General features: G+C 39.2%; 1 protein-coding gene across 1 annotated transcript; it reads right to left on the bottom strand.

The window, feature by feature from the left end:
* Window positions 1-5,562: 5,562 nt before the first annotated feature.
* Window positions 5,563-20,706, bottom strand: LOC131255368 (elongation factor Ts, mitochondrial-like). The gene is made up of 5 exons (XM_058256060.1): window positions 20,664-20,706; window positions 15,064-15,281; window positions 8,865-8,990; window positions 8,066-8,154; window positions 5,563-5,904 (listed from the first exon to the last, which is right to left on the bottom strand). Exons 1-5 carry the CDS (start codon window positions 20,704-20,706, stop codon window positions 5,859-5,861), a joined length of 522 nt encoding a protein of 173 aa, XP_058112043.1. The 3' UTR covers window positions 5,563-5,858.
* Between the last annotated feature and the right edge of the window lie 484 nt (window positions 20,707-21,190).

Raw genomic sequence — 21,190 nt, 5'->3', positions numbered from 1 at the left:
CAAGTGGACCACACCACATGAAACAGTTGTGATCGAATGCCTACCATTAAAAACTTTTTTGTGGGCTACAAAAGTTTTGGATCAAACTGATATTTGTGTTTTCCCTTCATCCATGTCTTTGTGACCTTATCAACGGGATGCCAAATAAACAAGGTGATGGCTACATGAAGCTTTTAATGGTGACCGTTCAATTACAGCTCTTTCATATGGTTTGGTCCACCTGAGATCTGGATCTACATAATTTTCCGGATCATGCCTAAAATGATCTGGAAAAACGGATGGACGGTGTGGATAGACAACACATATGTCAAGGTGGGCCCCACGGTCATGGTCTCACCGAATCGGCTCTATAAAGCTACACGAGATAGCAGTCATGCACTTGAAACTTCTGCACGTAGCATATATGTAACTCAAGATAAACCGTCCAAAATATAGATAGATCATAACCCCAAAATGAGATAAAAATCACCTCTCTAATAGTCAAATCACCTAACCTTTTAAAAAATCATTAGAGATATCTCTAACGGTCAAATTTTAAACCGTTAGACTAATCAATAATATATGAGATTGAAATTTCAGCTTTTCGTTTATTTTAAAACCATTAATTAAGTGGCAATTGAATTTCAATTTTCACTTCTCTAACAACCTATCTTTTTACAATTCACACTAAAAATGCCTAATTCCCAACTTGCAAGTTAGTGGACATTTTATGCATGGTTGATATAATCTATAGTCCTGACTGCACAAACGTCCATTAGTGTGAAGATTGCGTAAACATTCTGAAATTGGGAAGCAGATTGCGTATTGAATTAATCAATATTCAAACTCCTTGTAGCCCCCCATGGGTCCCATGGGTGTATGTCTTATCCACACCGTACATCTGTTTTTCCAGATAATTTAAAGCCATAATCCCAAAATTAAATCATATCCAACGCTAAAGTGGACCACAACATAATAAAACAGTGGGAATAATGATGTTCACAGTTAAAATCTTCCTACGGCCCACAGTAATGTTTATTTGCCATTTCAAGTTGTTCATAAGGTCACACGGACATGGATGAAGGAAAAATACAAATATCAGCTTGATCAAAAACTTCTGTGGCCCCCAGGAATTTTTCAACGGTAGGTATTTAATTCATACTGTTTCCTGTGGTGTGGTCCACTTCACCTTTGGATATGCTTCGATTTTGGCCTCATTCCCTAAAATGAACTAGTAAAACGGATGGACGGCTTGGATAAAAGATACAAATCATGGTGGACCGCACAGAGTTTACTCAGTCTGCAATCTGCTTCCCTGAAATTCTGGTCATGCCCCCATCTACTTAGGCCGTGTATTTTGGTCGGTTGGGATTCATTACATGCCTTCCATGTGTAGAGTAGATAGGTGCCGTACGGTTGACATAATCTGCCTGCTTAAAAAAAGACGGCGATCATGGATACTAGAGCACGTAATCATAATTGCACACGTGGCACATATTTAATCGAATCTAAACTGTCCACATCACGTGACCCACAATGCGTAGGTCATCTGCTCAAAATCAGATTTTAGTAAGTTATCCTATGCTCCCATTAAGACGTTTATTTAATTTGGACCGTTCACTACTTTTAATTTCAACCGTCCATTAAGTGTACACTCACCGTCCACTTAAAATCTTGAGTCTCTTTAAATTATGAGTTAGATCCATCTAAATTAGGTAACAAAGTCAGCTAGTTTTTTTAATTAGATGCCACGTGTGCAATTTCTTGGTGCTGGTGTATCAACCATCACACTCTTCCAGGGCATTTAAAAAATCAAAACTCAAACAAGGTCAAAGCATTACAAGGGTATTTTCGTCCTTTCACGTGGAAAGGTCAAAGTCAACCTGCTCGACCACGTGCATGAGGAAAGACCATACGACAAGTAATCGTAAGACGATGGGATGTCCAACGATCAAGACACGTGGATCACCATCTAATCATCTGGACCGTACATCTCGCAGCGGTTATCATGGATGAGACGCACTCCAAAAATTGCACCGAATGGATGATCACAACCTTTAATCGAAGAGGCAAACAGTCAATATTCAAAAAAAAGTCATGGCCCCATTCAACTGATGGCTAGAGTATTCTGAGTTCTGACTTACAAAATCATACTCATATATTTGTTTTGTGAGGCCCACCATGACGTATGTGTTTTAAGACTTTGTACAAGAGATCACCAATTGCCACAAAATCCCATCACATCCACTCCCATTAATATAAACCGTCCAAATTGCAGTATACTCTTTGATGGAACATTACTAAAGAACTAACGGATCTGATGATCCTAAAATGTCCTGGCATTATTTATATCCACTGTATTGTAAATGAGTAACGGCAAGATTTGATGGTCCCATGTGAAGCGGCCCATCAAATGGATGGCTAAAAAGAAATTATTAAAACGCCAGTTTTACAGTCGGCATGTGGGGCCCACCATGGAGTTTGTATGACATCTCACCCGTCCAGCAAGGTTGTCCCACCATGAAAATGGAATGCCCCAAAAACCGGGTCAATCCAACCATGAAAAAGGGCTGCCTCACGTGAATGTGGAGTTTTTTTGGGTGGTGGTTTATATTTTTCATGGCGTGCCCAAACTGATGGTTGGATCGACCTGATTTTTGGGACATCGCATTTTCATGATGGGACAATCTTGCCTGTACTGAGTAAACTCTGTTGGGCCCACCGTGGATGTGTGGTTTATCCATGCCGTCCATTGGTTTTTCCAGTGGTGTGGTCCACTTGAGCTTTGGATATGCTTCGTTTTTGGGATCACGCCCTAAAATTATCTGGTAAAATGGATGGACGGAGTGGATAGAATACATAAATCACGGTGGACCCCACAGTTTACTCGGTAGGCAAAAGCTTTAAAATTACGCTTTTCACCTTTCCTAGCACAAAACCTAGGGCTGTCAACAGGCCGAGCCTGGAGTAGGTCTCGGCCGGGATTTTGAACTGTTTCGGCCCTGTCCGGGCCTATTCATAATTCTGATTTTTGAGGCCCAAGCCCGGCCCATTGACACCCCTGATGAAGGGATTGTTTGAGTGTTTTATTCCTATTTTAAGGTTGGGAACTGATCACATGCACTCGAATGTACGTCCCCCATACATGCAACTCGCATGGGAAATCTCGGTACGCACCACCATTCCTGGCACAGGCAGGCCCACTCTTGAAGTGGGCCACACTTATATCTCAAGGCAGACTGTTTGTCATGCATTGATTCCAACAGTGTGGGGCATTCAAGAAGAGGACCGGCCTGATTTTTGCACCAGGTGTTTTTCATGGCTGGGCCCACCCTTCTCATGGTACAGATTTCCTTAAAAACTTGCATGCTGGAGGGAAATATGTCGCTGCATGACAACGCATATACTTCCAGCTGTATGTGATCAGTTTACGTATTTTAAAAGTTATCATACACAAAGACGAGCTTTAGCTGCAGAAATATTTAAAACAAAGTTGCATCTGTACTTCAAGAAATTATATTCTTCAGACAAAGCTTAAGGTTAGAGCAAAAGATAAGCTATATATATATATATATATATATATATATTGTGTGTGTGTGTGAGATCTACACCTGGCTCGAAAAGATACAGCACGCCTTCTTGCATTGCACGATACTGTGACATATGATTCAAGCATTAGAGGTAGCTAGAATCATGAAGAAGTCAATGGGTCGGGTCGGGTCGGGTCAGGTCGGATCCTATTGTACCCCAACCGGGCCAACCTGGTTTGGATCTTGCCGGGTCCAGTTCTTTAAATACTAGAATTGGATCCGACCCGGTTCAGGTACCAGTTGGGTTTTTGGGTCTAGTTTTTGAGTTGGGTTCAGGAAAAATAAGAGCATCTACATGATTAGACCCACCTGATATTGGAGTAGATCACACACACATTTGCCAGTTCGACACATGTACCGCCTGTAAACGCGATCTCTCATGTGTATGTGGCTTAGGAAAATCATTTTGCTGCTAAAATCATAGAGTAGTTAGACCACCCTGTGGATGACTTTCCAGTCTTTCGAGTGCATGCATCATCCGATCCATCTAATAGGTTAGCAGCACCATGAGGGTTTACCTTGACCAAAAATCAACCATATCTGCTCATCAAATGGACCACACTTGTATTTTATTTTATTTTTTTCTATTTATCAATGGCTAGATTGTTTTGCATGGTACGGACCAACTGATAGGTGGATGTGGATGATTTTTTCACTAGATTATCCTCATGGGGAGACAAACCTATCTGAAAGGGTTTGATTATAGGTTAAAGGTTACCTGCTGTGGTACACCTTCTGATTCAACCTAATGGAACTTGAGACCTAATATATATGGGTTTTGCTAAGGATCTCACTTTCATGGAACTTTTAAATGTCACATGGGGTGATGTATTGTTGATCAGAACTGTTCACTCAGTTGTACAACTAGGAGAAAGCCGTAGTGCAAAAATCATGCCAATCGGGTGATCCTAACTTTTCAATCAATAGCATGAAAATGGATGGTCAAGATTGACCCAAGAAACAAGCATCTAATGGACAAATCCAACTTTGTATTTCTTATGATTTTAAAGTAACACTTTGATTTGATGATTCTAATCATGTGATTTATGGCTCGTAAACAACAGACAATTGGCCCCATTCAAAGGGTTAAGATCATCTGATCAACGTGGTTCTTGCACCATGACTTGCTTTTAGTTGTATGAATGGACAAATGATTTCGGATCAACAATAGGTCAGCCCATGAGCCATTTGAAAGATCTAGGGACGTTGTTAAAGCCCCCATGAAGGTGGGGACGTTAGAAAAACCATGTGTGTGTATTACATATAATTGTACTATTAAAACTAACCAGAGTGAACTAGACCCCACCAGACCTGACTTTAACTGGGTCTATCACATATACCCAACTTGATCCGACTACATCACAATTTTTAACAGGGTCCAAAAGGTGTGGCTGTAACCCAACATGGTTTCTTAACAATTCCAAAAGATGGGACCTGATAAAATCGGGCCAGTTCCAACAGGCACCCACTGGTCTGTGTACCCATTGACAGCCGTTAGTCAGCGAGTTCACATGAGAAATGAAGAGTGGTGCTACTGTAACATCCTAGGGACCATCTATCAAGTCGGACCCGACCATTTGTAAAAACCACAAAGATCAGGTGATCCTTGCCATCCTATCAGTGGCCTTCAATCCAACAGTAGAAAACAGTCAACACTCAATTAAAGACACCAAGTGAGAACAAGGAACATCGGATCTGTTTTTTTCAGGCATGGGTCATCCACAGTAGGGCCTACTGTTGGGATGTTGCCCAAATCGACTCCAATACCTCGACCGAGTCATTTCCCCTTAAAACATTGTTTAACACACGAAACATAACACATATGACCCAGATCTTGCCTCATGGCGGGCACCTTGAGCATGTTTTGGTTGCCAAGTGTCCCCTATTTAATAAGTTGAGTGCTGTGGTACACACGATGACGGACCATGCTACATGTCATATCAAAAGCTTTGGCTGAACTCTGCTGTTATGCATGCATGTCAGGTAAACGAGGGGAAGCAACACACAAGAAATGGTTATGATACACCTTCATCAAAAAGTGTTATTCATGTCTGCAATTTATTTTCTCTTGTATTATGATTTTCTAAACATTTCTGTTTCTGCAAAAATTGGGTTTTGTTCTTGGATCGGCGGAAATACAAAAGGTCGATCAAAGCAATCAGATAGCATGCAGTAGATTGAATATAAGGGAAACATGTTTAAATACACTAGGGAGGAAAGACTCATGCTAATCAGTATCTATTGAATTAATACCTCATCCTTTTGACCCGGAAATGGGATCGCCTCGATTTAAGCTGCCTGGGCCATGACTTCAGATGCACCAGATGTTTCTAGCCTGAAGAAAAATGGAATATTCAGTACTATAGTTGGCAGCAGGGTCGAGCATTTCCACATGTGGAACTTCGCACGTCCATGCAGATGATACATTACATACATGATGCCCCACATGACACAGAGAAGGCTAGGGACTAGGGGTACAAATGGGTCGGGTCTAGAGGGGGCCTGGACCTGACACATTTAAGAATCCGGGTTGGAATTTTGGACAAAGATGAAACCCCATTAAAATTCAGGTCATATCTTGGTTGGGTCAAATTAAAAAATAGCCGTGGGTCAGGTATAGAAACTACAATTGAGTTTTCACCTAAATAATCTTACATGCCACCCGATTAGTGGTGGCTATCAATTTGATGGTAAAAAATAAAATGGCCAGCAGTCCAAATAGCAGGTAAAATCAAATAGTTAGGGTATAGTTCGCTGGTGTGATTTTTGGCATATTCTCCATTTGGCACAGTTGAGATTGAGGCGTAACCACATTTTAGAAAAAGGTGGTGAACTATTGCAATAGTAGCCCAAACAAAAACAAAAGCAACAAGAAACACTAACATGATTAGTACTTTTTCCTGGGTCTAGGTTGGCTCTGGATCTAGGTAGGTCCATTTTAGCATGACCGAAATGGATCTGAATTAAAAACTGAGTCCAGATAGGGCAGAGTTGATTTTGTGAGGACCCAAACGCAACCCATTTAGTAATTCAGGTAGAACTTTTGGACTCAGACCTGACCCATTTAATAATTTGGGTTGAACTTTTGGACCCAGACATGCCCCATGGGTCAAAATTGTAGACCCAGACCCACTAGTTTCCTGGTCAGGTCTAATGACCCATCGGGTGGATCCAACCCATTTACACCCCTAGAGAAGGACCAACATAGGTAAATACAATGCAAAAAATCAGGGAGATGTCCATTGCAGTGGGTTACATCAGACTGACGGTCTACTGTCCAGATCACAAAACCATTGGCTTCTACAAACTGAAGACCCAAGTATACCATGCAGTCAAAGAACAAGAGAATATAGCATCTGCAAATTTGAATATGCCTACATGCATAGGGTAGCACCAAATTCTAGAATGCGTGGGTGCTCCATAGAGGTGTACAGGAACCGAGCTAGCCCGGTTAGCTCGCTCGACTGGACTCGAAAAAGCTTGATTTGAATCGTTTCGAAGCTGAGTTCGAGCCGAGTCTAGCTGATTTTTTGAGCTCGAAAATGAGTTCGAGCTAGCCCCGGCTCGACTCGACTCAGGTCGAACCCAGCTCGAATCGAACTCGGATCGAACCAGTTCATTGACTCAGTTACTTTGATATTGATGTTGCTCACCAGGTATTTGATGAAATGACTCAAAGAAGTGTGGCTGGTAGCAAGGAAGGTATGTATATGAAACCAACACCCTTTTTTTTTTTTTTGTAATGTTGCTTAGAAGGTGTTTGATAAAATACCTGTAAAACCATTGCTGCTGTATCAAATACAGTGAAATTTTGAAGGTGCAGTCCAGGTGTTTGTGAAAATGCTGCAATGGCGAACTCGGCTCGAACTGGCCCGAGCTGCTGACCGAACCAAGCCGAGCTGAGTTTGAGCTGAGGTCAGCTAGTGGCCGAGCTGAGTCGAGCTGAGGCCAGCTCGACTCGATGTACACTCTTGTGCTCCATAATGCTTTTTCACATAGAAATGACCATCGACACAAGGTTTTGGATCCTAGTGTAAATGGGTTTTGTAGGTACCACAGAAATACTCACCCAAAATTAAAAGGAAATTAAAAAAATAAATAAAACAGAGGGTACATCAAGTCATAATAATTGTGATGGTTGCATCTATTTCCTCTTTTCAAATAGAGTGACCTAGTTAGATGGATGATCGCATACATGGTATGGAGCACAGCTAGACACAAGACATACTTGGTGGTAATCAAGCCGTAGTAGCGGTGTGCCCTAACCAACTTAACTAACAAGTGGTGCACTACAAAAAGTTTTTAGCATTCTAGAGGTAAACTTACATGCACTAATAAATAAATGAAAGCTATATAATTTGAGCACTATAGTAATTTAAAAAGTTATGCATTGCAATTGCTAGGCAATGAATGCAGGAATAATTGAGCACCATATAATAGAAACAACCACACTAATAGAAACAAAGGATTGACAAAGTAAAGTAATATGGTTTTACCTCTGAATTCCTTCTCCAACTTCCATTCTGTAAAATTTGCCAATGTTCACAGATGAGCCCACTTCCTTTGATAGATCATTTAGCACCGACTGCAGGAGTTGTATGGAAATCAGTAATCTAATACTTTTTAAAAACTTTTTCATCAGTAGTAATCTAACACTGTTTACAAAGCAAATGATAAACATGAACTTAAGTCAATTGGTGAAAAGAAAATAAAAAATTTAAGTGGTAGTGAGTGGCACATGGTTGACAGGAAGGGATCCAGAGTGCAAAGTGGTAAAGGGGACAGGGATTTGCTGCTCTCTCTTTTTTTCGTCTTCTTTTCTTTCTTCTTCTACTCTTCTTCTTCTTTTTATAAATTAACAAATGTTAAGGAATCAAGCATAAAGATCGTAAAAGGGCAAGTTGTAAGCAGAAACAAGCAAAAAAGTCTGAGACTCTAAGGGCATGTTTGGATATCAGCAATTCCATAGAAATCAGTGGAAATGGAAAACGTTTTCTATTGACATGACAGTTTGAAATGTTTGGATGGCAAAGAAAAGGAAGGATTACACAAAGCAATCATTGCATTTTTTCATAGTTTGGAATCACTGGCACAAGAAAATAGGTAATTGTTGTCCCACAAATATGAGGTTTCCACTTGATATACAAACAAGACCCCTAAAAATGGAATCCATGTTTCACTAGTGCTCATGAAAATAATCATTGCCTAATCACTACCTTTTATTTTCATTTCCCTTGGAATACGTGTATCCAAACATGACCTAAGGCAACTACAAAGAAAACACTTCCCACATACCTTCACATTAATACTATCATTAATAACAAACTTTTGCTCCAGCAGCACTACTTCTTCCAAGTACTTCCTCAAACGACCTTCCACCATCTTTTCTATGGCCATTTGAGATTTCCCTGTAGTTTCTGCCTGAGAGTGAAAACAAGAAGAAAAACGAACGACTTTATAGTTTAAGTATTAGAATAAAACCTTAAAACATAAAGAAACATACATCCATGGTTGATAACAGTGTTCGAGTTGGCCTCAAAACGAATACATTTCAATACATATCAGCCAATATACGCAAACCATCAACCATATCACTGTGAATTTTGACAAGTTCAGTTCCGCATCACCCAAGGTGTGCCAAATCGATTATGTATCGACCGTATCAGCCAATACGTAACGGTAACGGTGGGAACCGTTACCTGTTTCAGGGCCGTATCGGCCATTATGATTTTTTGTGCCCGTATTGGCCGATACGGGCCTGTTACGGGCGTAACAGCCGTTACTGACCCGTAACGGCTAGCCCGTAATGATCAAAAATGGTAACTTTTTTTTTTTGCATTTTAAGCTCCGCTTTTGCTGTTTTTTTGAAACTTCTTACTTACAAACTGTTTCTCACTTCTTCTACTACTAATTTCGACGAACCTTGGCTGGATATTTGAGGGAAAAAAACATTATATTGCGGATTTTGTTGAATCAAAGCTTGGTGGGCCATTTTTCAGAAATTTGTCAAAAATAGGTATTTATACTTTTTTTTAATATGTTTTGTTGTTTTAATCATCTCATATGATGTGTTAATCATAGTAGAACATGTTGATATACATTTTACAGATTTGGGGTGCCATTTAATATTTTTTTAATATTTTTTTGTATTTACGCATGAATTTTGACCCTTTTTTTAAAAATTCAAAAAATCAATTTTTAATGGTTGTTTTATTGTTTTAATCAAGTCATATGATGTGTTAATCATATTAGAACATGTTAATGTGCATTTTACAGATTTAGGGTGCCATTTTATATTTTTTAAATATTTTTTTCTATTTACGCATGAATTTTGCCCCTTTTTTTTTTAAATTCAAAAAATCAATTTTTAATGATTATTTTGTTGTTTTAATCATGCCATGTGATGTGTTAATCATAGTAGAACATATTAATATGCATTTTACAGATTTGGGGTACCATTTTATATTTTTTAAATATTTTTTTCTATTTACGCATGAATTTTGCCCCTTTTTTTTTTTAAATTCAAAAAATCAATTTTTAATGATTGTTTTGCTGTTTTAATCATGCCATATGATGTGTTAATCATAGTAGAACATGTTAATGTGCATTTTACAGATTTGGGGTGCCATTTTATATTTTGTAAATATTTTTTTCTGTTTACGCATGAATTTTGGCCATTTTTTTTTAAATTCGAAAAATCAATTTTTAATGGTTGTATTGCTGTTTTAATCATGCCATATGATGTGTTAATCATAGTAGAATATGTTAATGTGCATTTTACAGATTTTGGGTGCCATTTTATATATTTTATATATTTTTTCTATTTACGCATGAATTTTGGCCATTTTTTTAAATTCGAAAAATCAATTTTTAATGGTTGTTTTGCTGTTTTAATCATGCCATATGATGTGTTAATCATAGTAGAACATGTTAATGTGCATTTTACAGATTTGGGGTGCCATTTTATAATTTTTTAATATTTTTTCTATTTACGCATTAATTATGGCCCTTTTTTTTAAAATTCGAAAAATAATTTTTTAACGATTGTTTTACTGTTTTAATCATGCCATGTGATGTGTTAATCATAGTAGAACATGTTAATGTGTATTTTACAGATTTGGGGTGTCATTTTATAATTTTTTTCTATTTTCGAATTAGTGACTTTATGTTTTTATTTGCTTATATTGGACAGGTTTTGCCTTGGAGCTTCTTAGGGTTTAGTTAGAATATAAAATCATCTTTATTAACATAGGTCATACACTCATACTCATATCTAATTATCTAGTATCTACCTAAACCTAAAGAAATGTCTGGGTCTGGCCAACAACAAGTGATGATATTGGATGGCAACATTGTGAGAGGGTTGGTGGTACTAGGCACCAAATGAAGTGCAAGTATTGTGATAGACTAGTGACTGGTGGAATTACCCATCTCAAACAACATTTGGCACATCGAAAGGGTCAAGTTGCGCCATGTAGTAGAGTACCGAAAGAGATAATGCTTTTAATGCAAGCTAGTCTGGATGAGTCGAAGGGTAAACGTGCTGCTGTACAAAAGAAGAAAGATGATATTTTGGATGCAGCTCGACAGAAGGTGTTTGGTCCTGAATATATGGGCGTTCGTGATGAAGATATTATTGATTCTGACGAAGATTCAGATCGAGAAGTAACTATAGTTAGGAGAGAGAGCTTGCGTCTAGCTCGTGAAGAAGAAGAACGTCGCCGCATGTTTGGCACGCATGGGTCAGTGCGTGATACAGGAGGGGCAGTGGGAGTGGGAGTGGGAGTGCAACTGGAAGTGCAACTACTTCTGCAGGTGGGGGTGGGGGGGTAGGTTTGGTGGGTTACGACGTGTGTTTGGGAGTCGACGACAGACATCTTCACTTGATGCCCATATACGTTTGGATGAAGAAGTAAATGAGCCTAGGAGACCCTCTATTGATCCAATCCTATTTAGGAAAGAATCAACTAAACAAAAGAAGATAAAACAAATGTGGAGTAGAACTTCCGTTGAGAAATTAGGTAGAGCAGCAGCAAAGTTATTTATACATGCCAACATACCTCCTAACGCAGCCAATTCTCCATATTGGTGATGCAACAGCAAAAGCAGGTAAAGGAATAAAAGCTCCCACGGCTAAGGAGATTAGGGGGAAATGGACAGATGCAGAGTATGCAGATGTGAAAGCATACGTGGCTACCTTTAAACCTATATGGCAAACCAGAGGATGCACAATCATGTGTGATGGTTGGACTGGCCCAACCAGACGCAGCATGATCAACTTCATGGTATACTGCCACTTAGGAACTATATACCACAAGTCAATTGATGCCTCAGAGGCAACAAAAAATTCTACTTATATTAATGGACTAATGGATAAAGTTGTGGACGAGATTGGAGAGGAGAATATAGTGCAGATTGTGACAGATAATGAAGCAACATATAAGCTTGCAGGACATGTTGATGGATAAGAGAAAACATCTTTTTTGGTCACCATGTGCTGCCCATTGTATTGATCTTATATTGGAAGATATTGGGAAGAAGAAGAATGTTGAGGAAATGGTCGAAAGGGCAAGGGAAGTGACGGCGTTTATTTACAACCATAATCAAGTAGTTGCAATAATGAGAAAGTTCACGAACGGACGAGAGTTGTTGAGGCCTGCGGCGACTAGATTCGCAACAAACTTTATAGCATTAGAGAGTTTATTCCAGCATAGGGAAGAGTTGAGTGAGATGCTCGCTTCCCGAGAATGGCTCAACACAAAACATGGGAAGAAGACATCAGGGACACCAGTAAAAGTTGCGAACACCATACGAGACTAAATATTGGAAGAAGGTCAAGGCGATCCTAAAGGTGATGGAGCCACTAATGAGGGTACTCCGTCTTGTTGAATCCGATGAAGCACCTACCATGGGCTTCCTATATGATGCCATGGATAAGGCAAAGTTTGCAATTCAACGTGATTGTAGAAGTTGGGAGACTTATTGGAAGATGATCGACAAGAGATGGACAAAACAACTCTATCACGATCTTTATGCAGCAGGTTACTACCTAAATCCTATGTATAGATATGCTCAATCATTTGTTGCGGATGATGAAGTTCGTGTCGGGCTAAAAAAATGTGATAAAGAGATTAGAGCCTGACTTAGATTTTTAAATAAAGACATTGAATAAATTAGATATATTTGGAAATCGCCTTGGTAGCCTTGGAGATGCTTTTTCACAGCATGCAGTATCTAGATTGCAACCGGCCGAATGGTGGATTAATTTCGGAGAGAGTACGAAGGCTCTCTAAAAAATTGCAGTAAAAGTTTTGAGCCAGACAGCATCTTCCTCTAGCTGCGAAAGGAATTAGAGTTGTTTTGCGCTCATTCATTCAAAGAATAGGAATAGATTGCAGACTAGAACATTAGATAGACTTGTCTTCATGCACTACAATATAAAACTAAGAATGCGACGACATCATAGGAGCATTACAGCTGCTGATGACGGAGACTACTATCCAATAAACTTGGACAATATTTATGATAAGGATGACCCACTTCTACCTTGGTTGGAAATAAGGAAAAAGCAAATTGAAGAGGATAGTGAAGAATTGAAAATTGATGACCCAGAAATACGCAGAGCGCAACAAGAGAGTCGTGCAGATGTGTTGGACCCAGTAAGAGGGGTAGCATTTATGCCACATACGGATACGGCTCAAGATCAACAAAAGAGTACAAGCAGTGGTAGCGTGACCGTGTCGGATGATGACGATGACTCCCCTGCCCCTGGTGTTGGCACTTCTGGTGTTGCTCAGCGCCCTATATAGCCGTCTACAGATCACGATGTCGATGAACATCGACGAGGTGGTACACGAGGTCGGACTTATGAGTGTACCGAGTCATGATACAGCTAGCAGGAGGTGGGTACATCTAGTGGTGCACCGGGTCCGGGAGGTCCAGAACATCAACAGGCTCATGGTCTTGGTTATTATGATGGATATTCTTATGGTCAATTGAATTATGATGGTTATACTGAGCCTGTTCCATCACATTCATGTTAGAGTAGCCCTCCCGATCAATATCCATATGATTATAGATATCCAAATCCAAATCCAAGTTACTCATCACAGCAGACGCACTCTCAATCTCAAGATTCTCAACAGCCTGAGTATGGGCACCAATATGGCTATTCGACGGGCACTGGTGGATATCCTTACTCCGGGTCAGAGTCGTTGCCTAGTCAGGATCAGTCATCCTCTAGTTTCGTTGATCTAGTATTTCCTTCTGGCACTGGATATTATGGATATGCAGTACCTATACCTATTGGACAGCCTCAGCCTGATGGTGACGATGACGATGATGTGGAGGTCGAGCAATCACAAAAAAACAGATTTTCATTTTGGTGGTGACTGTGATTGTGAGTATATATTTGTGTTAAGGCAAGTATTTGCAGCAGCAGTGTTATTGGCATCGCGAGTACACACTTGACACTGCCGAACTTGTATTTAAAATAGCTCCCCCGACAACCAATCAAGTAATCCTTAATCAAGTTGCAGGGAGTATATCAGACACTACTAATTTTTTATTTTTTATTTTTTAATATACAGGAATCACACTATCACAGTCACGTGCACACTGCACAGGTATGTTCGAGAAATTCCTCAAAAATAATTGCAAACACCTAATGTAAGATATTTTCATTTTACATTCATTCTAATATATCTATCATTGATAGTAGATAGTTAGAAAATTAAATATATGAATTTTGTAGTCAAATTCAGGTTATCTGGTTCATAAATTCATCAGACAGTCCGATACAACTTCTCACCAAAGAGTGGACCGTTACACCACCATAAACATGTTTCAATTTATAAATGAATGCATATTTGGAATGCTTAGAATATTCTGGATTTAATCCATATTTTTTCATATTTTTTTGGCAAAAAAAAAAAATTTAGCGCCATTACGGGCCGTTACGCCCCCGTATCACCGTTACGCTCCCGTATCCGTATCGGTTTTGGAGGACACCGTTACGCCAACCGATACCGATACGGGACACCTTGGCATCACCAATACTCATATTGGTATAAATTTTCACAATATTATCCATATTGCCCAATAATTGAACCAAGTAAACATCCCCTTGAAAGTAAAAAAGCTCCACAAAAGACACATTCTTATGACTGGATTTAGTGCATCTCACTGTTAGAGCAATTAGTTGTAGAAGAAAATAGAATGTTAAAAGATTTAGAATGCAGCACTGCAATGGATGTTGCTGCATGATCTTATAACAACAAGAAAAACATCAAACCGTCACGCATAGAAGCCAAGTGTTGCAATGGAAGGTATTCAAAACATCATTTTCTTCAAGCTATTGACAACATCTTTTTCAGAAGAATATGATTATCTCGCTCTCATTGGAATCATGGAATTGCATTGTCATAATTCAATTCAGCCTTTTCAGTGAAAGAAACATCTCTAGTGAGAAAAAGATATCATAAAAGGGAAATACCTGAGATTTGAGTATGTCGCGTTCACTCTCTATTGCTTCAGAAGAAACAAGTTCCTTTGATAAGAACAACGGTTTTGCTGCTACAATGTGCATTGCCAATTGCGAACCAACTTGCTGAAGAGCATCCACTGGAACCTTGTCATCTTCTACTTCTAGAGTTAGGATTCCAGCAATACGACCCAAACCTGCACCAAGAACAAAAGTTATCACGACAGTCACTGCCAAATAATAGCATTCTAACTACGATAGTTTGCAGATGCATGACTTTTTTAAAGGTGACAACAATTTCATTCTTAAAAAAGCAAATAGGAATGTAAAAGACTGATGATGAAAAATTATCCAATCAATACAAAAGAGAATCCTTCCCTGAACTTTCTGGGAAGGACTCAATAGATGCATCAGCAAAGCTGTTAGTAGCCCAGCCCACTCAACCACTAGCAACTTAGCCTTCAAAAAGACCTCATCGGGGCAACTCAATATATTCCCAAATGTCCTATGGTTACACTCTTTCCAAATAGACCAAACTCCACTAGAAGAGCATGGCACAATAGGATTCTCTTTTTCGTTGCTCTTCTACCAAAAGTGCCACATAATCAAGAAGTCCCCTGTTGAACAAGCTATTACCCGATTGACAAAGAAAAGTACAAAGAACTTCAACCAATTTTTGCAAGAAACAACAATGCATGATGTGCTCCACTGGTTTTGCACTGTGCAGGGACAATATGCAATCATTTAGAATGATCATTTATCTGCACCTTAGATGGTCGGTTGTGAGCACCTTGTTGAAAGATGCATGGCATTTCCCTTGAGATGTTGAAAGATTCACCAAAATGCTTATGTATGACCCTCAAGAAAAAAATATGATATATGATACACTATGAAGGGAAGTGATATACACATTAAAGAAGCAAAATGCAGGTAAACGTTCCAATGAAAACCATGTTCCCAGCATCATGTTTTCTAAAAATCACACGTGGAAATACATGGTTCCCAGAATCTATATCAGCAGAATGAACTGAAGAATTTCAATAAGAACTTGCCAATAGATTCGCAACGGAATTCTCAAACCAAATGGCTTGCTCAAAATTGTGATGGTTCTTTCTCAGGAAAGTAGAATCATAATCAATTATGTGTCAAATCCATGGCATCTTACGGAGAACACAATTTTATAGTAGCTTTTAATATCTTAGAAAATATCGTAACCATGCAAAAGCCATTCGCACCAATCTCTTCGAATGATGCCGTTTTTCTAAGCAGCACACCTAAAGGTTTTGTCTTTTAGGGCTCATTTGGATCATAAGTTGCTTAAGATAAGTTACTTATGCCACAAGTAACTTGTCTTAGTTTTTGCTTGTTAAGAAGATAAGTATATTTGGTAAACAACATACTTATCAGCTTCTCCTTTCTTTCGTCTCTCTCATGCCTCTCTTCAGCAACTTACAAAAAGTAGAAAAGCTATAAAAAATAATAATAATAATAATAAAATAAAATAGCTGAAGTGAGAAGCACTTTTAAGAAAAAAAGTTACTTATAACTCATCATAAACCAAACTTACTTATTTGAAATAAGTTACTTATCTACTGCTGTATGTAGAAAAAGTAACTGATTTGGTGGTATCCAAACAGGCCCTTAGTGCCAGTTTGGTTACCCAAAAAGTTCCATTCAGGCAGCCTTGTCCAGAAAGAGGCACAAATCCATGGTTTTTTAGCCACCGCTGAGGCGCTGACACCAATTCCTATGAAAATAAAGGTAAGGTTGTCCAAAAAAAAGTAGCCAGCCATTGGTGTATGTAAGGCAATCCAAACCAAAAGTTGGTTTTAGCCTATATCTCATAAGGTACATGACTGAGTAGCTATTTTTATACACGTGTTCCACAATTGCCAATATTTCATAAGCGAGTGCCCCCACACCAAAGCACAACACCTGCCACATCCCACCTTCACAAACCTCACAATGCCAATGCCCAAGTATAAATATGTCACATGCACCACCATACATCTTCAAGCACCCATATGTACCACTGTGCATCTTCAAGCAACCCCAATGTGCCACACGCCAGTATCAACCTACAAGCGTGTCACATGTCTAAATGAGCCAATGTGCCAAATGTTTACAAGAGATGCATATGCTTGTCCATCCATCCTTATCCAGGATGTTTGACAAAAAACCAGTATAACAGAATCACTCCATCCATATTATCAAGGATGTTTGATTAAAAAAACCAAAAAACAAAAAAAAAAACAAAAACAAAAAAAAAAAAAAAAAACCAAGTATAACAGAATTACTCCGTCTCCGTTCAAGCCTATCCTTACAGGCCTTGCCTGGACAGATGTGTCCATAATAGTCTATCTGAATAAACTGTAATGGTAAACAAACAGCTGCTTAGTTTGTATAGCTATCAGTCTGAAGTAAGCACCAAGGATATTACCTACATTATGCCATAAAGGGAGTACCTAAAATATTCCCATACTATTCATATTCAGTTTTCCATCAATCCAAGCAAAGAATTCATTGAAAGGGCTGAAAGGATAAAGTTTCTGATCTCATTGTGTAACACTTGTGTCCCAAATCTGTCACTTTGAATCATGTGCTTGTTGTACACAAGCCCCATCATTCTTCATACCCTAGTTCATAAATAGCTAACCAAGGATGCAAGTAACCTGAAAGCTCAGACTTTAATAATGAAAAAGATAATGATAATTAATGGTAACTATCATGATAATAACAAGAATAATAAACGATATTAGCTTATAACACCCAAAGAAAGCAACTTACACAGAGGGATTGAGCACCCCCCTCAAACTGAGTCCAGATGCCAGTAGACTACAGGTTTCAAAATCTTTTACGAATAAACAGAGCTGGACAGACAAGAGGCCCACCAGAACCTTACCTAAATCACCAACTATTAAGTGATCCAGATTATGGGTAATCTAAGACCCAGATTGCTATTTTTACCGACCCAAATCATCATCATCTAAGCCTAATTCCAACCAAATTGGTATCAGCTACATAAATCCTGTTCCACTATTCCACTTTATCAAGGACCATATCTTCAGCTAAACCATGGGACCTCAAATCTTTTCTTACCACCACCCACATCCTTTCAGGCCTTCCACTTTTAGATCCTTCAACTTGAATCAACTCACTCCTAAACGGGCTCCATAGCTCATGGCCAAACCATCTAAGTCTACTTTACATAATCTTATTACCTACTAGTGTGGCAAATGCATTCATTTAATCATATCCATCCTTGTATTGCCAGTCATCCATCTCGATATCCTCATTTCAGTTACATTCATCCTACGAACATGCTACTCCTTGAATGCCCAGCATTGTGTCCCATAAAGCATGGCTATAAGGATCCTTACTCTTGCTCGGGTGGTAGACTCTAAGGAGTTTCAACACCTGGTCAAGGGTTCGAGTATCCATAGGTGGTGAAATTCAACTAGCGTGAGTGTGTGGGGGTGCGCGCGCGCGTGTTTTAAAAAAAATAAAATTAAAAATAAAAAATGGCTAGTCTTATAACTATCCTATGAAATCTCCCCTTCAGTTTGACTAGTCTTATATCCATTTCAAAAGAATTCGGATATATAACCAAATTATGCATGCTCAATGGCATGCCCTAGAGTGACCCACATGATCCTACCCCAGTGTACCACATATTGACGGAAGTGGTAAACCACATACTTGTTCCTATACCCAGGGACTTAAATATTGATAATATCAGCTGATGCTATCAATATTGCATGTGGTCAATATGATATACAGGGGAAGTCATTAAATTCCCATGTATCTCAAAAAATATCGCACTATATTGCCATATATAGAAATATATCAATACATATAGGGCACAAACCCTTCATAAAATTCTCCCTTATCACCAATACATGCGATACATTGCTGTACATTACCCTACCAGAAATTTGAAAAAAAAAAAATTTGCAAAAAAACTCCAGAAAAATCCATTTCCTTCTGATTTTTTTTAGGGGAATCTGTTTTTCTATTATTGTATGATTCATTAATTATATGAGCTCATTCTGGGTATAACTGCATCACTTCTGTGAAAGAACACGTCATTTAGAACCGTATACAAAGGAAACTTGTTTGTGCATAAATGGTTTCTATGATTTTTTTAGTTCTAAGTGTGTAATCACGCTTACTTCAACATATCGTAAAGTTCTATTGAGAAATTCCATCATTTCCCAATCTTTCCCTTAAAGAACAACGCATTCTCAATATTTCCATGTGATACTGATATGTTTTTGTATCCCAAGGGTGCACCAATATGTGCATCGATACGGATATTTAAATCACTGCCCGTATCATGCATCTGAGCATCCTGCAATCCCCGTAACCTTGATCCACCAATTCCAGTCCATAGGTTCTCTGCCTCTCGCATACTGCTGCTGTAAATTTCCACCAGAGGATACTGAGTGCACTATTAACCCACTCTGGCCATGCAAACACATCAGGTTGGTCATACTATGGTATCTATCTAGCACAACTGTGGACATCATTGCTATTTTTTTCCATTGGACTCCCTACCGCTATAATTCCATGCTAGTGTGACCCACTATTCCAGCTCATAACAACATTGAACCTAGTTTGAGGGCAATGGCAACAGCACTAACGTATTTCAGCTACAGAAAACCCATTACATGTGTTTTGGCGAATAGGAAAATCAAAGTGGGTCCTAACTGATTTGAACGGTAGAAATCACTGTTTTCTATTGTATGGCCCGCTTGATTATCTGATTGGCTTCAATTTTCGGCTCAACGCCTAAAATGAGTTGGGAAACATAATGGACAGCGTGGATCAAAGTCATACATCAAGGTGGGGCCTACATAAACAACCCTCTCCAAAGCTTGTTGAATCAAGCTAATATTTTTGTTTTCAATTCACGTCCAGCGTCCTGGACGCTGGATGGTTTGTGGCACAACACATATATAAGGTGGGCCACCAAATGCACGGATGGTGTGGGTAAGACATACATCAAGTGGGGTACATCCGGGTGGGCCACATTGCCACATCATCACATAAGAAAATGAAAAAGAGAGGGAGAGAGAGAGAGAGAGAGGCACGCGTGTGATGGAGGGACCCCGCCACTATGGGCCCTCCCTTCCATACATCACAACATAATTCAAGTGGGTCCCATTACATGTGGGCCCACCGATCAAAAATCAACGGTGGAGATTACCTCTCCACCAAAATGAAAGGTCCAGATGACCTCTTTAAATCTAGAAAGTAAACATCATGATGGGGTCCATGAAGATTGGCCCCATCATGAAATGATCATAAGAATCATAGTGGGCCATCAGCCACATTTAGGGTCCAAAGTGATGCAGTAATTAGGGTTGTTATTGCACGTAGCAATTGAATATTTAAGAGATGTTAATCCATGTAGCAGTGGGTGTATATATGTGGCCCACCTGATGATCAGATCAGCCTGATTTTGTAGGCATGAAATCTACAAAATAGAGATCTTCTAATCAACGAACCAGATGATGTGCATGTGCTACTAGTTTCCAAACGTGGAGCGAGTGTACTTGCCATTTCTCATATTCTTTAGGATGCGAAGGAATTATAAGAAATAAATGTACCTTCTGTAGTAGCAGTCTCACCGTGGTGTGGGGGTTCAGTCATTTTGTTTCGCACTTGCGGGTTCTGCCCATACACATCGATCCATGGAGAGATGATCATAACCGTCCATCTACTTTGTGCTATCTTGTGTGAACCATAATATGAAAATCCCACAGGTTAATTATCTCAACCAACATTTATTTTCCCTTTGAAAGTGGGCCCTTGGTGGGTTCATTTCCAACCTTCAAATGCCACTAATCAATGTGCAGCATTTGGACCATATAGCATCCATGTTACTGTCCGGTAGACAGATAGTTCTGATCATCTGCTAATGGGTAAGTGTGGGCCTCATCCATCATGCAAATGGAAGATGATTGATGGAGAAGCAATTGCGATATGATAAGGTGGGGCATATTTGTTTGGGATGATGAGAATGGTTGTACGAGAAAGACAATGGTTATGAGATTAGTTGGGTTAGTTGTAACAGCATGTGTTGACTATGGCCCATTTGAGCCCTTCCCAAAAAAGCCTAGTAAGACAGACATTG

The sequence above is a fragment of the Magnolia sinica genome, chromosome 9 (assembly GCF_029962835.1).
Source record: "Magnolia sinica isolate HGM2019 chromosome 9, MsV1, whole genome shotgun sequence".
Classification (NCBI taxonomy): Eukaryota; Viridiplantae; Streptophyta; class Magnoliopsida; order Magnoliales; family Magnoliaceae; genus Magnolia; species Magnolia sinica.
This window is presented reverse-complemented; position numbering and strand designations above follow the sequence as displayed.

What these genes read in the sequence shown, in the direction of transcription:
- LOC131255368 (XM_058256060.1), bottom strand. Translation starts at nt 20,706, where the DNA reads ATGACTGAACCCCCACACCACGGTGAGACTGCTACTACAGAAG. An exon ending in GCGACATACTCAAATCTCAG is followed by an intron (nt 8,991 to 15,063) that starts GTATTTCCCTTT and finishes TTTCACTCTCAG; the next exon opens with GCAGAAACTACAGGGAAATC. An exon ending in GTTGGAGAAGGAATTCAGAG is followed by an intron (nt 5,905 to 8,065) that starts GTAAAACCATAT and finishes ATTTTTCTTCAG; the next exon opens with GCTAGAAACATCTGGTGCAT.